A 13,825-nucleotide genomic window follows, 5' to 3' on the forward strand; every position below is an offset into this window, starting at 1 on the left:
TGTTGCTTTGTCATCACACATGCATCAGTTCTTCTGCTGCATATCTTCAATTGTTTCTATGTCTGTATAAGTGTGTCTGTCTACCTAGTCAGTGCCGTGTGTGGCGTGTGTGTGGCGTGTGTGTAGGTGTGTGAGGCGTGTGTGTAGGTTTGTGTCGTGTGTGTGTGGTGTGTCTGGCATGTGTGTACGTGTGTGTAGGTGTGTGTTGTGTGTGGCGTGTGTACGTGTGTGTGGTGTGTGTGTTAATATGTTGCACTGTGTTGTAAGTGTTTGTAGTACTGTAAGCAGGTAACCCTGCTCCTTTTCTCTTCAGGGATGAGGGAGCACCCACCCATCTCCACCGCTGATCTGGCTGACCATATAGAGCGACTGAAGGCCAACGACGGGCTCCGCTTCTCGCAGGAGTACGAGGTAAGTAGCGCCGCCCTGCTCCGCCCTGCTCCGCCCTGCTCCGCCCCACTGATTACACCCCTGTTTCTCCGCATCACAGTCCCCCCATCTGAAGGCTCCACATTCTCTACGCCTGTAGTCTCGCTGAACGTAAAGGTTGACACCCTGCAACCGCTGGCTGTCTGCAGAGAACCAATCATCTAGGATTACAAACTGGTTTCTAGGGGAACCAATGTTCCCTCATCTCCGTACAACACACCTGGTTATGAACATGGGCGGTGTAAATCTTAGTTAACATCTATCAGAGGCGTGGGTTGGTCTAGCTGTTTAAGCTGTGGCTTACAGAATACATGCACAGATGAGAGCCTGGCTTTGAAACTGGCCCTCTCCCTTCTCTTACCTTTTCACACTGGGTTATCTAATTAATAGAAAATAAGAAAAAAATATAAATAAAATTGGGATGTCCCACTCTTAAGAAAAAAAAATAGCATTTGTACCGGCTTCTGCATAGTTGTTTTACAATTTTCTTGCGTTTAGCTGGACTTAGCTACATGTGCATGTCACTCTGTGTAAGTTCAAGGCTGGTTTACAATCTTGCTGCTAAAGTGGCTCTTGAAACTATTCACCACCCTTGGTCTTTTCCACATTTTTATGTGTTACAACTAGTGCTGTCAAATGATTAAAAATATTAATCGCAATTAATCACAAATGTTTGTAGTTAATCGCAATAAATCACAATATTAATTTGTTTTCATATTTGATCCTAAATAAATAGTTTTAAAAAGCAGTGCATTGTGTTAAAGACATTATGTTTAATTGTAAAATATGGATATTGCTTGATTTTAAATTAAGTGCTGGAGCTGTCTTTTTCCAAGTTGGTCCATTCAAACAGCATATGTCATGGCCCTTTAATGTCTCCTCTCAAATGTTCACAATAACTGGCAGAATCCATTGGTATCCCATGTAAATCTAAATAAAAAAGTTGCTGGTCCATGATTCAATTATTCTACCATCTTCTACCATTGTGCTCTTGATCAAGGCACCAAGTATAATGACAGTTATGTTAGGATTCTGTTTAAACACCCATCAGCCCCTCTGTCTGGAAAGCTGCAGGCATGTTATCCTACCCTGAATAACACCTATGCTTTTTGAGGTATTGTACTTTGATTACTAGGCTAAAATGGGGTTAGAATGGGGTTCAGGTCAGGTCGCTTTTTGATAGGTGTTCAGCCACAACCAGATTCAGTGGGGCAAAAAATGATTTAGTCAGCCACCAATTGTGCAAGTTCTCCCACTTAAAAAGATGAGAGAGGCCTGTAATTTTCATCATAGGTACACTTCAACTATGAGAGACAAAATCTGAAAATAAATCCAGAAAATCACATTGTAGGATTTTTTATGAATTTATTGGTAAATTCCTCTGTGAAATAAGTATTTGGTCACCTACAAACAAGCAAGATTTCTGACTAAATATTTTTTTGCCCCACTGTATGTGTGTCTTTACTGTATTAAATGATTTCCAAATGCAATAAGGTACATTACTTAAATAGGCAAAGGCATAAAGTAGGAAAGGTAGACAGAGATGTTTATCCACAAACATTAATCAAGATCAGGTATATAATTTATTTACGCTCAGCACAGAAGTTGTTAGTTATAGATAGCGTTTATAATGGTTGAATGGAAATGCAACTAGCGATGGAATTAATGTCTAGTTTAGGCTAGCAACAACATGAAATAATGTACCATGCAAAAAGCAAGGTTAACAGGTGGATTCCTGCACATGCAGTGTCTAGGGATCAGCTTCAGAAAAGGGTCAGGGAAGAGGCACGGCTGTTCTTTTTGTATATTCCAATTTCCGACTTGGAACATTACAGACTGTGTTCTAAAGTATGAGTACTAACGTGCTTTTAGACCCCATTCCCCATATTTCACACATAAACAGCATACCGTCGTTGAAAACTAAATCTCTCCATTTAACAGCAGGAATCGAAGACATGGCAAGTAAACACGATTCATGAATGGTTAGGCTACTCTACATTGTCATATTGACAAAAGCTAATTTTAAGCACTCTGGACCACTCCAGCACAAGTGAAGTGCCAAATAAAGTTACCCATACACTGTTGTAAGTCAATTAGTGACAGCTCCTGCTCAAGTCAAGCACTAACTATGGGTCTGAGGCTCAAAAAAATTTGTTAACAGCAGCATTTTTAATTAATCGTTTGCGTTAACACGTTAATTTTGACAGCCCTAGTTACAACATGAATCAGCAGGAAGTCCATCAAAGTGGATTTATTAAAGAGTTTTTGACACTGATCAACACAAAACAATCAATAATTTCAAAGGCGAAAATCATATCTGCAAGTTCTAAGTTAATTACCTGCATATGTTTTCACCCCATTTGCTATGATACACCTGAATGGAGACCATTCAGGAGTACATCTGAAATAATATTGTCTTTAGAAGTCACGCAACTTGTTGAATAGAGACCATCTTTGTGCCATTAAGGTGATTCACATGATTTCAGATTAAATTAACCTGTCTCTGGGAGGTCCAACAATTGGTTATTATAATTCTAAATACAACTGCATCATGAAGACAAAGGAACATTCGAAGCAAATGCAGAATAAGGATATTTAAAAGCACCAATCAGGGGAAGGATTTAAGACCATTTCCAAGGCATTGAAATCTCACAGAGCACAGTAATTATTATTAATATTACTACTACAAAATGTAAACAATATAAAACAACTGTGAATCTGTACAGGACAAGCAGTCCTCAAGAACTCAGTATTAATTTGGAAGAAAGGCCTGTAGTCAGAAAGGCCATCTAGAAGTCTAAGGCAAATCTAAATGAAGTTTACAATCTTCCACTGCTAAGCTATAAGACATTGTGCACACTGCAAAAAATGTCCAGGTGATTCACAAAAGAAGCCTTTATGGGGGAGTGGAAAAAACAACTCATATAAAATGTTGGCTAGAATTTAACAGAAGGCATGTGGGAGACACAGAGACCCAGTGAAATATGATTATATGGTCTGATAAGACCAAAAGAGCTTTTTGGCCTTAATGCAAAACAAAAAGGTAAATGTCATGGAGTGGCCAAGTCAAATTCCAGACCTCAATCCAGTTGAGAATATGTGGAAAGTCCCCATCCAACTGGACAAAGCTTGAGCAATTTGCAAAGAATGGAAAATAGTTTTTGTGTCCAGATGTGCAAAGCTGATTTGCACATCCAAATTCACTTGTGTCTGTCATTGCTGCCTAAGGTGCCTCTACCAAATCTTGCCTCTATGGGGTGAATTACTACTGTTTTTTACTTTGACATTGTAGACTTTGTTTGTGTTGATCAGTGGCATAAAGACCTAAATAAATCCGATTTCTTGTTTAACGCAATAAAATATTGAACAAGTATGCATGAATTCTATCCCTTTCTCTGTTTTCCCCCTCCCTTCCAGAAATTGTATTCCAGTACACTTACCTACTGTATACACCAGGGAGGGATTATGTCTTGTTGATGTCCTACAGGAAGGTGATTTGCATTTAAAGTGGTGAATTTCCAGCCGGATAAAGCAGGACAGATGGGAGTACTGTTTACAGAGGAGGATGGGGGTATATTAATTATGAAGTCAGATGTGCATCCCAAATGACACCCTATTCCGTATATAGTGCCCTAATTTTAATCACATGGTTAAGGTAATGGAATGTGAAATGTTGAGAGCGAAACAGGAATGTGTTGAGAGCAAAACAGGAATGTGTTGAATGTTAGAATGTTTGAGCCCAGTGGTCTAAATTAATGTCTTGCAGTTCAGCTGCATCATTCCGGAGTTTGAATATTTTTTGCTACATATGGACCTTACCTGGGGTACAGTATGTACACTATGTGCTGGTGAATACGTCCTGGTTCAGGGAGCAACGTGATATAAAGCAGAAGAGCTTGGTGAGATGTAAATGGGAGGGCACACGTCTTGATGCCCCTGAGCACACTGAGAATTGCTGTGGTGAGGCAATGCCAGAATTTCCAGTTGGAAAAAATTGATTGACTGCCAATCATTTGGATTGGCAGTCAAACAGCAAAGATGTCGTTTTTGTTTATTTACCACTCAGAAAATGAAGAGAACACTGAGCCAAGAACCAGGTGAAACATAGTTATGAAATGGGTAGAAGCAGACAATAAAACTACATACACATGGAGATTTTAGGGAGATAGCACAGGGTGTCAGGCTATTCTCAGGGCAGCACACCTTGAAATTACATCATCATAATTACTGTATTTAAATGACAGGAGCCCTGCTAAGCATTCACACAGCCTGTTACCTCTGACAAATAACTTGCTAAAAGTGTGTGTTCCAAATAGCACCCTATTTGCTGTAATAACTTTTAAACAGGATCTACAGGATTGAACACTAGTGCAGCATTAAGGGAATATGGCGTCATTTACAGCACTGTGATTTGTACCCTGGGTGCATGGTTTATGCCACAGTAATACAAATAGCCTTCAACAGTTGCACACACGCACGGTATGCTGTGAAAATAAACCAAAGCGTAGAAGTTATGATAAGTACTGTGCCTGTCTTTAATTGAATACTTCAATAATTGACTACTGTTAAAATACATTCCAGGAGAATCACTGACTGTCAGCTGTTGTCTTTTATAGGTGAACAGTGTAATTGGGTAGGATCATGTTAATAGCTAATAGAGTTGTAGCTAACACCCACCCCCACACACACACACACACACACATACTTTACTCTTAACTGGTTACGATTAGTGATTCATGACCACTGCCAGCTACAGTGTGATAAGCCCCGCGCCTCATCAGTCCAAGGCTATCACTAGACTTCGACTTCATCTCCCAGTCTGCCCGGTGTCAGGACAAGACGAAAACACGGTGACAGTGAAATGGACCGGGCCTTGCTCTGTTTGTCACACGCTGTCCAACTCCACCGTCTCCTTCGCTGGTTGAAGGGATTGATACCTTCTGCTGACACAGAGGAAGGAAGCGACACCAGATGGTCCAGGAGCGTGTCGATTCAGCCAGAGATGACAAATTTAGTGTTGGGACTTTGCAAACAGTTAATGTAAGCGCTTGGCTGGCGATGTTGGCTGGGGAGTGACAACAGGTGTTAATCAGGCTTTTCACCAGACACAATCACCACCTAATGTGCCTCGCTAGATCGAGGTATCGCTGGAAGATGAATGGGAGGAGCTTTTTAAATACAGCCGCGTCACCACTGCCTCGCTCACTTACGGCAAGTTATGGGTCTTTTTAAAATGTCTGATGCGTTCCGTCAAAATGACTGGTGTTAAAATGTCTGGTGCGTTGCCCGTGAGCCTGTTTTACGTTAGTGGATCTGTGGACAGGTGCCATAAATAACAAAATCAACCATGCTCGCACATACACACGCGCGCGCACACCCGCCCACCCATACAGAGGCACTTATAGTTAACTTCAGACTGTTAGGGAGGGAGTCAGAGGCTTATTGCGGAGTCGGCAGAAAGGAGTCTCTGGCTGAGTCCCGAATGGCTCTCTACTCCCTATTAAATGTCCTTCCTCTGGGCCCTCGCGGAAAGCCGTGCACTAAATTGGTTTGGGGCACACCTCAGGTTGCGTCAATTAGAAATACAGAAAACAAGGTCTTTCAGACACTTGGCCAGGTGGGAGTCTGTCTGCATGCACACATCCAAACACGTCCGCCTAAATCTTACCGGGGGAACAATAGGGTGCCCTTTGGGAGATCCCCATCAATTTACTCATGAAGACAAGATTTGATATCAGGTGAAATGCAGGAGCCGTTCTGGTACCATCACACACAAACACACACCCACACACGCACGCACTCCCCACAAGCTGAGGGGTCATCAAATGTGTCAGGATGCAAAGGGAGTGTCACTTGCGTATGTAAATTCAGGGTCCTCTGCCAAACGTCAGCATGGTATCTTGGCCTGACAGAGGTACGTGCTGGCAGCCCCCTGGACTTCTGTCTTTCGGTCCGACTGTTCTCTGGACACCGTTCTCCATTTTTCTGAGAAATGAAAATGCGTCAGTGCCGACGAGAAAGCGTGATTGCACAGTAACTGATTTTCACGTCAGTGGGGCGCATTAGCGGTAATGTGTGTGATTTGTCAGAGCGACGCAGCGAAGGCTTTACCTAACAGGCTGTTAAATAAGATGTGCGCTCAACCTCTCTAACCATTGCCTTTGTTATAAGCAGACAGACTGGAGCCCGAACGCCTGTCAGCCAGTCAGACAACCTTTTTTTTTTTTTCTGTGTGTCTGTGTACGTACTTTCATGTGCGTGATAGAGCAAGAGTTAGAAAGGGGTTGAGAGCGATGCAGCAAAAAATAAAAAAGGATAAGAGAGATAAAGGGAAAGGAAAGCGCGGGCGTGGACTGTGAAGAGGTCTGGGAGAGTGTGTTTGTTTTTCAGATAATGTGACATTAGTGCAGAGAACAGAATGGTCAATAAGGATGAATCTAGTGTCTATCTTTATTTAGTTGGACCAAGCTTCCACGTGACAATGATCTAATAGTTGGAGCAGAGTCGTTGACCATTTGCGCGGATCAATATGAGGCTAAGATGAATCCCCAGGTGGCATAGCTGTAGCTGTCCAGTCATCCGCCTACCATATTCACATATTCACAGTCTCATACTGTAACATAGACAACGTCTATAGACAACAACTTCTATGCAACATTGCTTCTTGCAGCGGTCTCTGGAAAGGTCCTCTGTTTCATTCTTCCTCGTTTGAGGATACAGCTAGCATGTTCTATTTACGTCCTCTTATCCTTTTTTACATTTACTTTTGAGTCATTTTGTCATCCAACATAAGAAACAGTCTTTCTTCCAGTTACCTGCTGGATTTGGATGGGATGCTAACATTGTGTAGTTGTGATGTTCAGTCACAGTGGTCTATTTTATTCTCTGGGTTCTGCCCTCTCTGTGTCAAGGGGCTTGGTAGTCGCGACCTCTGGCTGGGTAGATTCAGCAATGCTGTCGAAGAGGTTGTGTTTCTGGTCTGTTCACCTCCATGACTCATTGATTCATCTGAACAGCTCTGCATTTCTTGACCCAGAGGTGGTGGAGCCATGGCCTAGAAGTGGTTTTATGACAGTACAAGAAGCCAGAGTGCTTGGAGATCACATATGGCTGCTTTTATTACAGAACAGACATTGAAAAGGATGTGGAATGAGTTCCCGTGCTTCCATAATCCTTTAGAATGAAACGTACAGCTTTTTCCCCACGAAACTCTGCAAGGATTTTGGTTTTGAAAATTGCTCAAGGAACCCAATGCATCACATTCTCTTCCTCTTCTCTTTTCTCTATTTCTCTCTTACTGTCACTCCTACTTTTCTCTCTCTCTCTCACTCCCCCCATCTTCTTCTTTCCTTGCCTCCATCAGTCTGTAGATCCTGGCCAGCAGTTCACATGGGAACACTCTAACCTGGAAGTGAACAAGCCAAAGAACCGCTATGCAAATGTCATCGCCTATGACCACTCCAGGGTCATCCTCTCTTCAGTCGATGGTATGTTTGGTCAATTGGTTGTTGTTCTTGTTGCTATTTGCTTTCTAGATGTTTTTTAAACAGTGGTGGATGATTGTAGGATCCTTTCCATGGTAAAGAAAAATCCCTTCACAACTTCCTGCAAATGGTTGCAATTCCTAAACGTTTCATACAATATATTTGTTCAACCACTTCAATTTATGCTTAAAGCCAGCACTTCAATTGCATCTCAGTTGTTTCATTTCAAATCCATTGTGGTGGCGTGCAGTGCCAAAATTATGAAAATTGTGTCAGTGCCCAAATATTTCTGGACTGTATGAAATAATTATGTTAGCATGGATGTCTCAATAGAAAGCTAAGTCTGTTGACTAAGCTTCAATCCACTCCAAAGTCACAACAGCAGCAATTGATCTGTCACAACCCAAGCCCCAGGTGTGACCATGTCGCTGCCTCCCACTGCTGTCTGACACTTTTTGGAGTCGATCAGCGATGTAAATGCCTTCTGCTGCTTGTGAAGGCATTCCGTCTGCCTTCTCTAGAATAGGGGGGGGGCTGTTTATACCCTGTTTATAACCCACCACCCATCCCAAATGGCACCCTACTCAGTACACTACTTTTGACAGGCGCTCAATGGGGAAGTGATAAAATGGATTGAATGAAATGAGTTGCCCTGGCCAAACTGTTGTACATTATATAAGGAAAAGAAGGCCACTTGGAGTGCCACCCTAATGTTTCCTTCACTGTACTACAGGCGTGCCAGGCAGCGACTACATCAACGCCAACTATATAGATGGCTACAGGAAGCAGAACGCCTACATCGCCACCCAGGGCCCGCTTCCTGAAACCCTCAGCGACTTCTGGAGGATGGTTTGGGAGCAGAGGACCAACACTATTGTCATGATGACCAGACTGGAGGAGAAGTCCCGGGTGACTGAATACACACGCACGCACGCATACACACATTCCCTATGTCCGCTCAAACACACGGCCTGCACGAAAGCACACAGGTCCTGACCGCTGCTTCACCCCGTGCTGTCACTGACCCTGCCCTCCCTGACTGAGCCAGCCCCAGTAGACCCACAGAGGGCCCTCTAATGGACACGAGGTGTGAGGGTCGGCCATCAGGTGGCAAAACCCTTAATGGACTGCTTTAATACTCAGTGAATAAGTGACATGAATGATGGCAACAAGAGAGAGAGGGAAGTGTGTAGGTGAGAAGGCTTTCACACACACACACACACACACACATACAAAGACACACACCAACAAACCTCTGGCACAGTTAATAACAGTGGACCGAAAGGGCATCCCAAATTGTCACACCTTGAAAGCCTTGACAGACCTCATCGAGTTTATGCAGTACTGGATATCACACCTCTCTCCCTGGCTGCACAAGGGGACAGGTTGTCCTTAATTGACCTTTCATCTTTGATTCGCTGTCCGATCCTGTTCTCTGAGAGTGATTCCTGCCAGTGATGTCCCAGCAGCTACTCTGTGTCCTCTGGTCTCTTTATGAACCGGGGGGAGGGACCTGAAAGAGAACAGCCTACAGGCTGTGGACGGCCAGGACGCAGGGACACAGTGATTTTAGGAAATCCAGGGGAATGATTGTTGTGGAGTTAATGAAATAAAGATAAGCGTCTCAGTGTCAATTATTATTTTATTCTGAGCTCAGGGGGAAAACAGAGTTACAGTGTAATGCAATCTCACCGAGTCCCCCTTTCTGGGCCATATAGCAGATGAATATATACTAATCTAAGCATGATCAGCAGAACAAATATGATCTTCCCTTAAAAATGTAAACGTTTCAACCAAGAGATATGGACTTCAAAATGCACTTTACATGAGATGCAAAAATCACCTGAACCCACTGGTATTCATGTACTGGCAATGAGAATAACAGGAGTGATCAGGTTTTAATTTTCCCACATATATAAGAAATAATTACATACTTTTCTTTTCTCTGACTTCTTAAAGGGCAATTGAGCAAAAGATGTGTATACAGCATGGACTGTTCTAGATAGTTCCATCACATGACACGTCCCGGAAGTTTGTGACCCTGCTGTCCAATGGACTGTCAAATCACAATGCCCCCCCTCAATGCTTTCACCAATGGCCTTTTTTAGCAACAGGCTACTGTCCAACTATAATGCTTTGACAAATCCCATTGTCATCGAAAACAGGCAGACAAGAGAGGCACCAGTCACATGATCAGCTCCAGGGGCTTCATTGATCAAGCATGAATTGAAACAATCCTACATGTGTAATTAGATATGCCATTGATAATGCTGGTACACATAGAACAGTGTGATTCATAAAACGATCCTACAAGCATTTTGACACACCGTTAGTGTCTTCCATGGATAAATACCACTTTGGAATACTTCAAAGATCTTGCACAAACTTGGCTATTTGTATTTTTACCCATTATTGGTCTAAATCCATATTTGGTCCATCTCTTGGTCTATCCCTAAGTCCTGGCTCCAACTTGTTGAGCAATAAGGTAGGGAAAGTGTTTGCATAACTGTTGTGTACTTGTTTCGTGGCCATTTGTTCCGGGTTAGATAAGGTTCCATTGAAAAGTGCTTGTTGCAGTAACCCGAGGAGGCCTTTATTATCTGTGTTCCTCTAAAATACATGTTTTTTTACGCCCAAAACGATGTCTGCTGAGCCACCGAAAATCGTATCAAGGATCTGTGTAGCGGAAGCCCCCCCATCTGCTTGGCCCATTCCAACTAGAGTCCCTGGGCCTGTAGTACCCTAGAGCTGGGCCCCTCGTCTCCAGCTGTCTCTGGCTCTCCTCCTCTCCCCTGCCAGAACATGAAGGATATCACAGTGGAAGGGAAGCGGCTCAATCTGTCATCATTAACTCTGCCTCGGTCGTTGTCCTGTAACACTAACCCCCTCAAGTCCCAATTCAAAAAAACATTAGGCCCCTTCTGCAGCTTTAGTTCCTAGGCTGTTCACACTGTTAGGGCTCCTATTCCAAAGCTCCTGATTGTTCCTGTATGCCCGTGTGGCTCCCTCCGGTCCCCTGACTGTGGAAGCTGACTCAGTGTCTGTGTACTACACAATGTCTGATGTTTGTTGTTCTGTGTCAATGTGCAGGTGAAGTGTGACCAGTACTGGCCCAGTCGAGGGACAGAGACCTACGGCATGATTCAGGTGACCATGCTGGACACTGTGGAGCTGGCTACGTACAGCGTGCGGACCTTTGCCCTTTATAAGGTAAGAACCACACAGGTACGGATGCAGAATATGTGCAGGTCTCACTGAATGTATTCTGGAACCATTGTCAGGTGATATTGCTAGCTAACTCGGGTACACGTTGTTGTTAATATGAATGCCTGACTGTCGGAGAGAACGCCCAAATGTGTCTTTTTGGCCTTCTGACTGTTTTCCATCAGAATGGCTCCAGTGAGAAGAGGGAGGTTCGTCAGTTCCAGTTTATGGCCTGGCCGGACCACGGAGTGCCTGAGTACCCCACCCCCACCCTGGCCTTCCTACGCCGGGTGAAGGCCTGCAACCCAACAGACGCAGGACCCATGGTGGTCCACTGCAGGTGACACCAACCTCAGACCCATCTCCTGTATTGAAAACATTTAGAATGAAGGTTATACTGAAGCTGCGCCGAGGCCCTTTAAGTGACAGTTTCCCAACTGTCCCCCCAGTGCTGGTGTAGGGCGGACAGGGTGCTTCATCGTGATCGAGGCCATGCTGGAGCGGATGAAGCACGAGAACTCTGTGGATATCTATGGTCATGTGACGTGTATGAGATCTCAGAGGAACTACATGGTGCAGACGGAGGACCAGTACATCTTCATCCACGAGGCCCTCCTGGAGGCAGCCACCTGTGGGACCACAGAGGTCCCGGCGCGCAACCTATACGCACACATCCAGAAACTGACCCAGGTCACCCCCGGCGACACCGTCACCGCAATGGAGCTGGAGTTCAAGGTAGAGTAACAAAACATGGAGCTGGAGTTCAAGGTAGAGTAACAAAACATGGAGCTGGAGTTCAAGGTAGAGTAACAAAACATGGAGGTGGAGTTCAAGGTAGAGTAACAAAACAGGGAGCTGGAGTTCAAGGTAGAGTAACAAAACAGGGAGCTGGAGTTCAAGGTAGAGTAACAAAACATGGAGCTGGAGTTCAAGGTAGAGTAACAAAACATGGAGGTGGAGTTCAAGGTAGAGTAACAAAACATGGAACTGGAGTTCAAGGTAGAGTAACAAAACATGGAGCTGGAGTTCAAGGTAGAGTAACAAAACATGGAGCTGGAGTTCAAGGTAGAGTAACAAAACATGGAGGTGGAGTTCAAGGTAGAGTAACAAAACAGGGAGCTGGAGTTCAAGGTAGAGTAACAAAACAGGGAGCTGGAGTTCAAGGTAGAGTAACAAAACATGGAGCTGGATTCAAGGTAGAGTAACAAAACATGGAGGTGGAGTTCAAGGTAGAGTAACAAAACATGGAACTGGATTTCAAGGTAGAGTAACAAAACAGGGAGCTGGAGTTCAAGGTAGAGTAACAAAACATGGAGCTGGAGTTCAAGGTAGAGTAACAAAACATGGAGCTGGAGTTCAAGGTAGAGTAACATACATGGAGGTGGAGTTCAAGGTAGAGTAACAAAACAGGGTGCTGGAGTTCAAGGTAGAGTAACAAAACATGGAGCTCGAGTTCAAGGTAGAGTAACAAAACATGGAGGTGGAGTTCAAGGTAGAGTAACAAAACAGGGAGCTGGAGTTCAAGGTAGAGTAACAAAACATGGAGGTGGAGTTCAAGGTAGAGTAACAAAACATGGAGCTGGAGTTCAGGGTAGAGTAACAAAAACTGGAGCTGGAGTTCAAGGTAACAAGCTCTGTCAAACCAGAAATTGTCATAACGAACGCTGAGTTTTTCAGATTCAGAAAAAGAACAGTAAATGATCAGAACACAAAGGACCAAATGTGAATGTGAACAAAACCTCCTACCTTCTAGGTTAAGTGGATCTTATCCTGTTCAAGTGAATAAAATGCAAACACTATCCACCAATCAGAATCTATTCTATGGGCCGACCATTGCAGAAAATCCAATTGACATTAGAGCCTGCATTGTGTGCCTTGAATTACAAATGATTGGACCTTGAAAAGATCCTTTATATCATTCAGAATAATATATTGTCATTTTTCCACACTGTCAATCATTTATCTGGCCATCTTACTCAAACTACCAATGTCCAATGTAACCTAATGTGGGTTCGCTCTGACTAAAGAAATCTGAAGCAAACATGCCTTTGTATTGCTTTGCAATTCCTCTATTTAATGTAAACATTTAAAGTAAAGTCACCACTGCCGCGAAAGCCAAATTTTTTATTTTTTGACTCGTTGGGAAAGGATGTAAGATGTTTTTTTCAGTTGTTTTTGTTGCTGTTGTTGTTTCTGTTGTTTTTGCTGTTTTTTGTTATGTTGTTTCTGTTGCCGTTTTTGTTCCTGTTGTTGTGGTTTTTCTTGTTGTTGTGTCTGTTGTTTCTGCTGTTGTTGCTGTTGTTGGGGGTGCTGTTGATGGTGGTTGTCTCTGTTTATGACTCAGTGGGAGCAGGAAATAAATGTCTCAGTGTTAGATGAAGAGAAGGGATTTCAATTCTCAGAATGGAACTATGTGATGAATGGAATCTCTTAGGAAGGGAGTTCTGTTTCATAGTCTTATCTTCTGGACTGGGGATGAAAGACCAAGAGAGTGAGAAAGAGAGAGAGAGAGAGAGAGAGAGAGAGAGAGGGAGAGTAGAAAGGGGTTTGGGGGATGGATAGACAGAGAAAGTGTGTGTGTGTGAGAGAGGGGAAAAGAATAAAGGGGGTCGCGCGAAGGAGAAACAGAGAGAGAAAGAGTGATCTGGTTAGGGAGAAGTGTTGGGGCTGGCGGACCATCTGAAGCCTGCAGATAAAGCCTCAGTGGG

At 43.6% G+C, this 13,825-nt stretch overlaps 1 protein-coding gene across 24 annotated transcripts in view; it reads left to right on the forward strand.

The window, feature by feature from the left end:
• The window catches only part of ptprfa (protein tyrosine phosphatase receptor type Fa), a 244,802-nt gene that overhangs the window by 224,272 nt on the left and 6,705 nt on the right, over positions 1 to 13,825 (forward strand). For all 24 annotated transcript variants that reach the window (XM_020049027.2, XM_020049034.2, XM_020049036.2 and 21 more), the window contains 6 exons: positions 314 to 411; positions 7,793 to 7,916; positions 8,647 to 8,822; positions 11,004 to 11,123; positions 11,303 to 11,457; positions 11,567 to 11,852. In XM_020049027.2, the coding sequence (XP_019904586.2) occupies positions 314 to 411; positions 7,793 to 7,916; positions 8,647 to 8,822; positions 11,004 to 11,123; positions 11,303 to 11,457; positions 11,567 to 11,852 (959 nt within the window). The remainder of the gene's footprint in view (positions 1 to 313; positions 412 to 7,792; positions 7,917 to 8,646; positions 8,823 to 11,003; positions 11,124 to 11,302; positions 11,458 to 11,566; positions 11,853 to 13,825) is intronic.

This window comes from Esox lucius, chromosome 8, assembly GCF_011004845.1.
Source record: "Esox lucius isolate fEsoLuc1 chromosome 8, fEsoLuc1.pri, whole genome shotgun sequence".
NCBI lineage: Eukaryota > Metazoa > Chordata > Actinopteri > Esociformes > Esocidae > Esox > Esox lucius.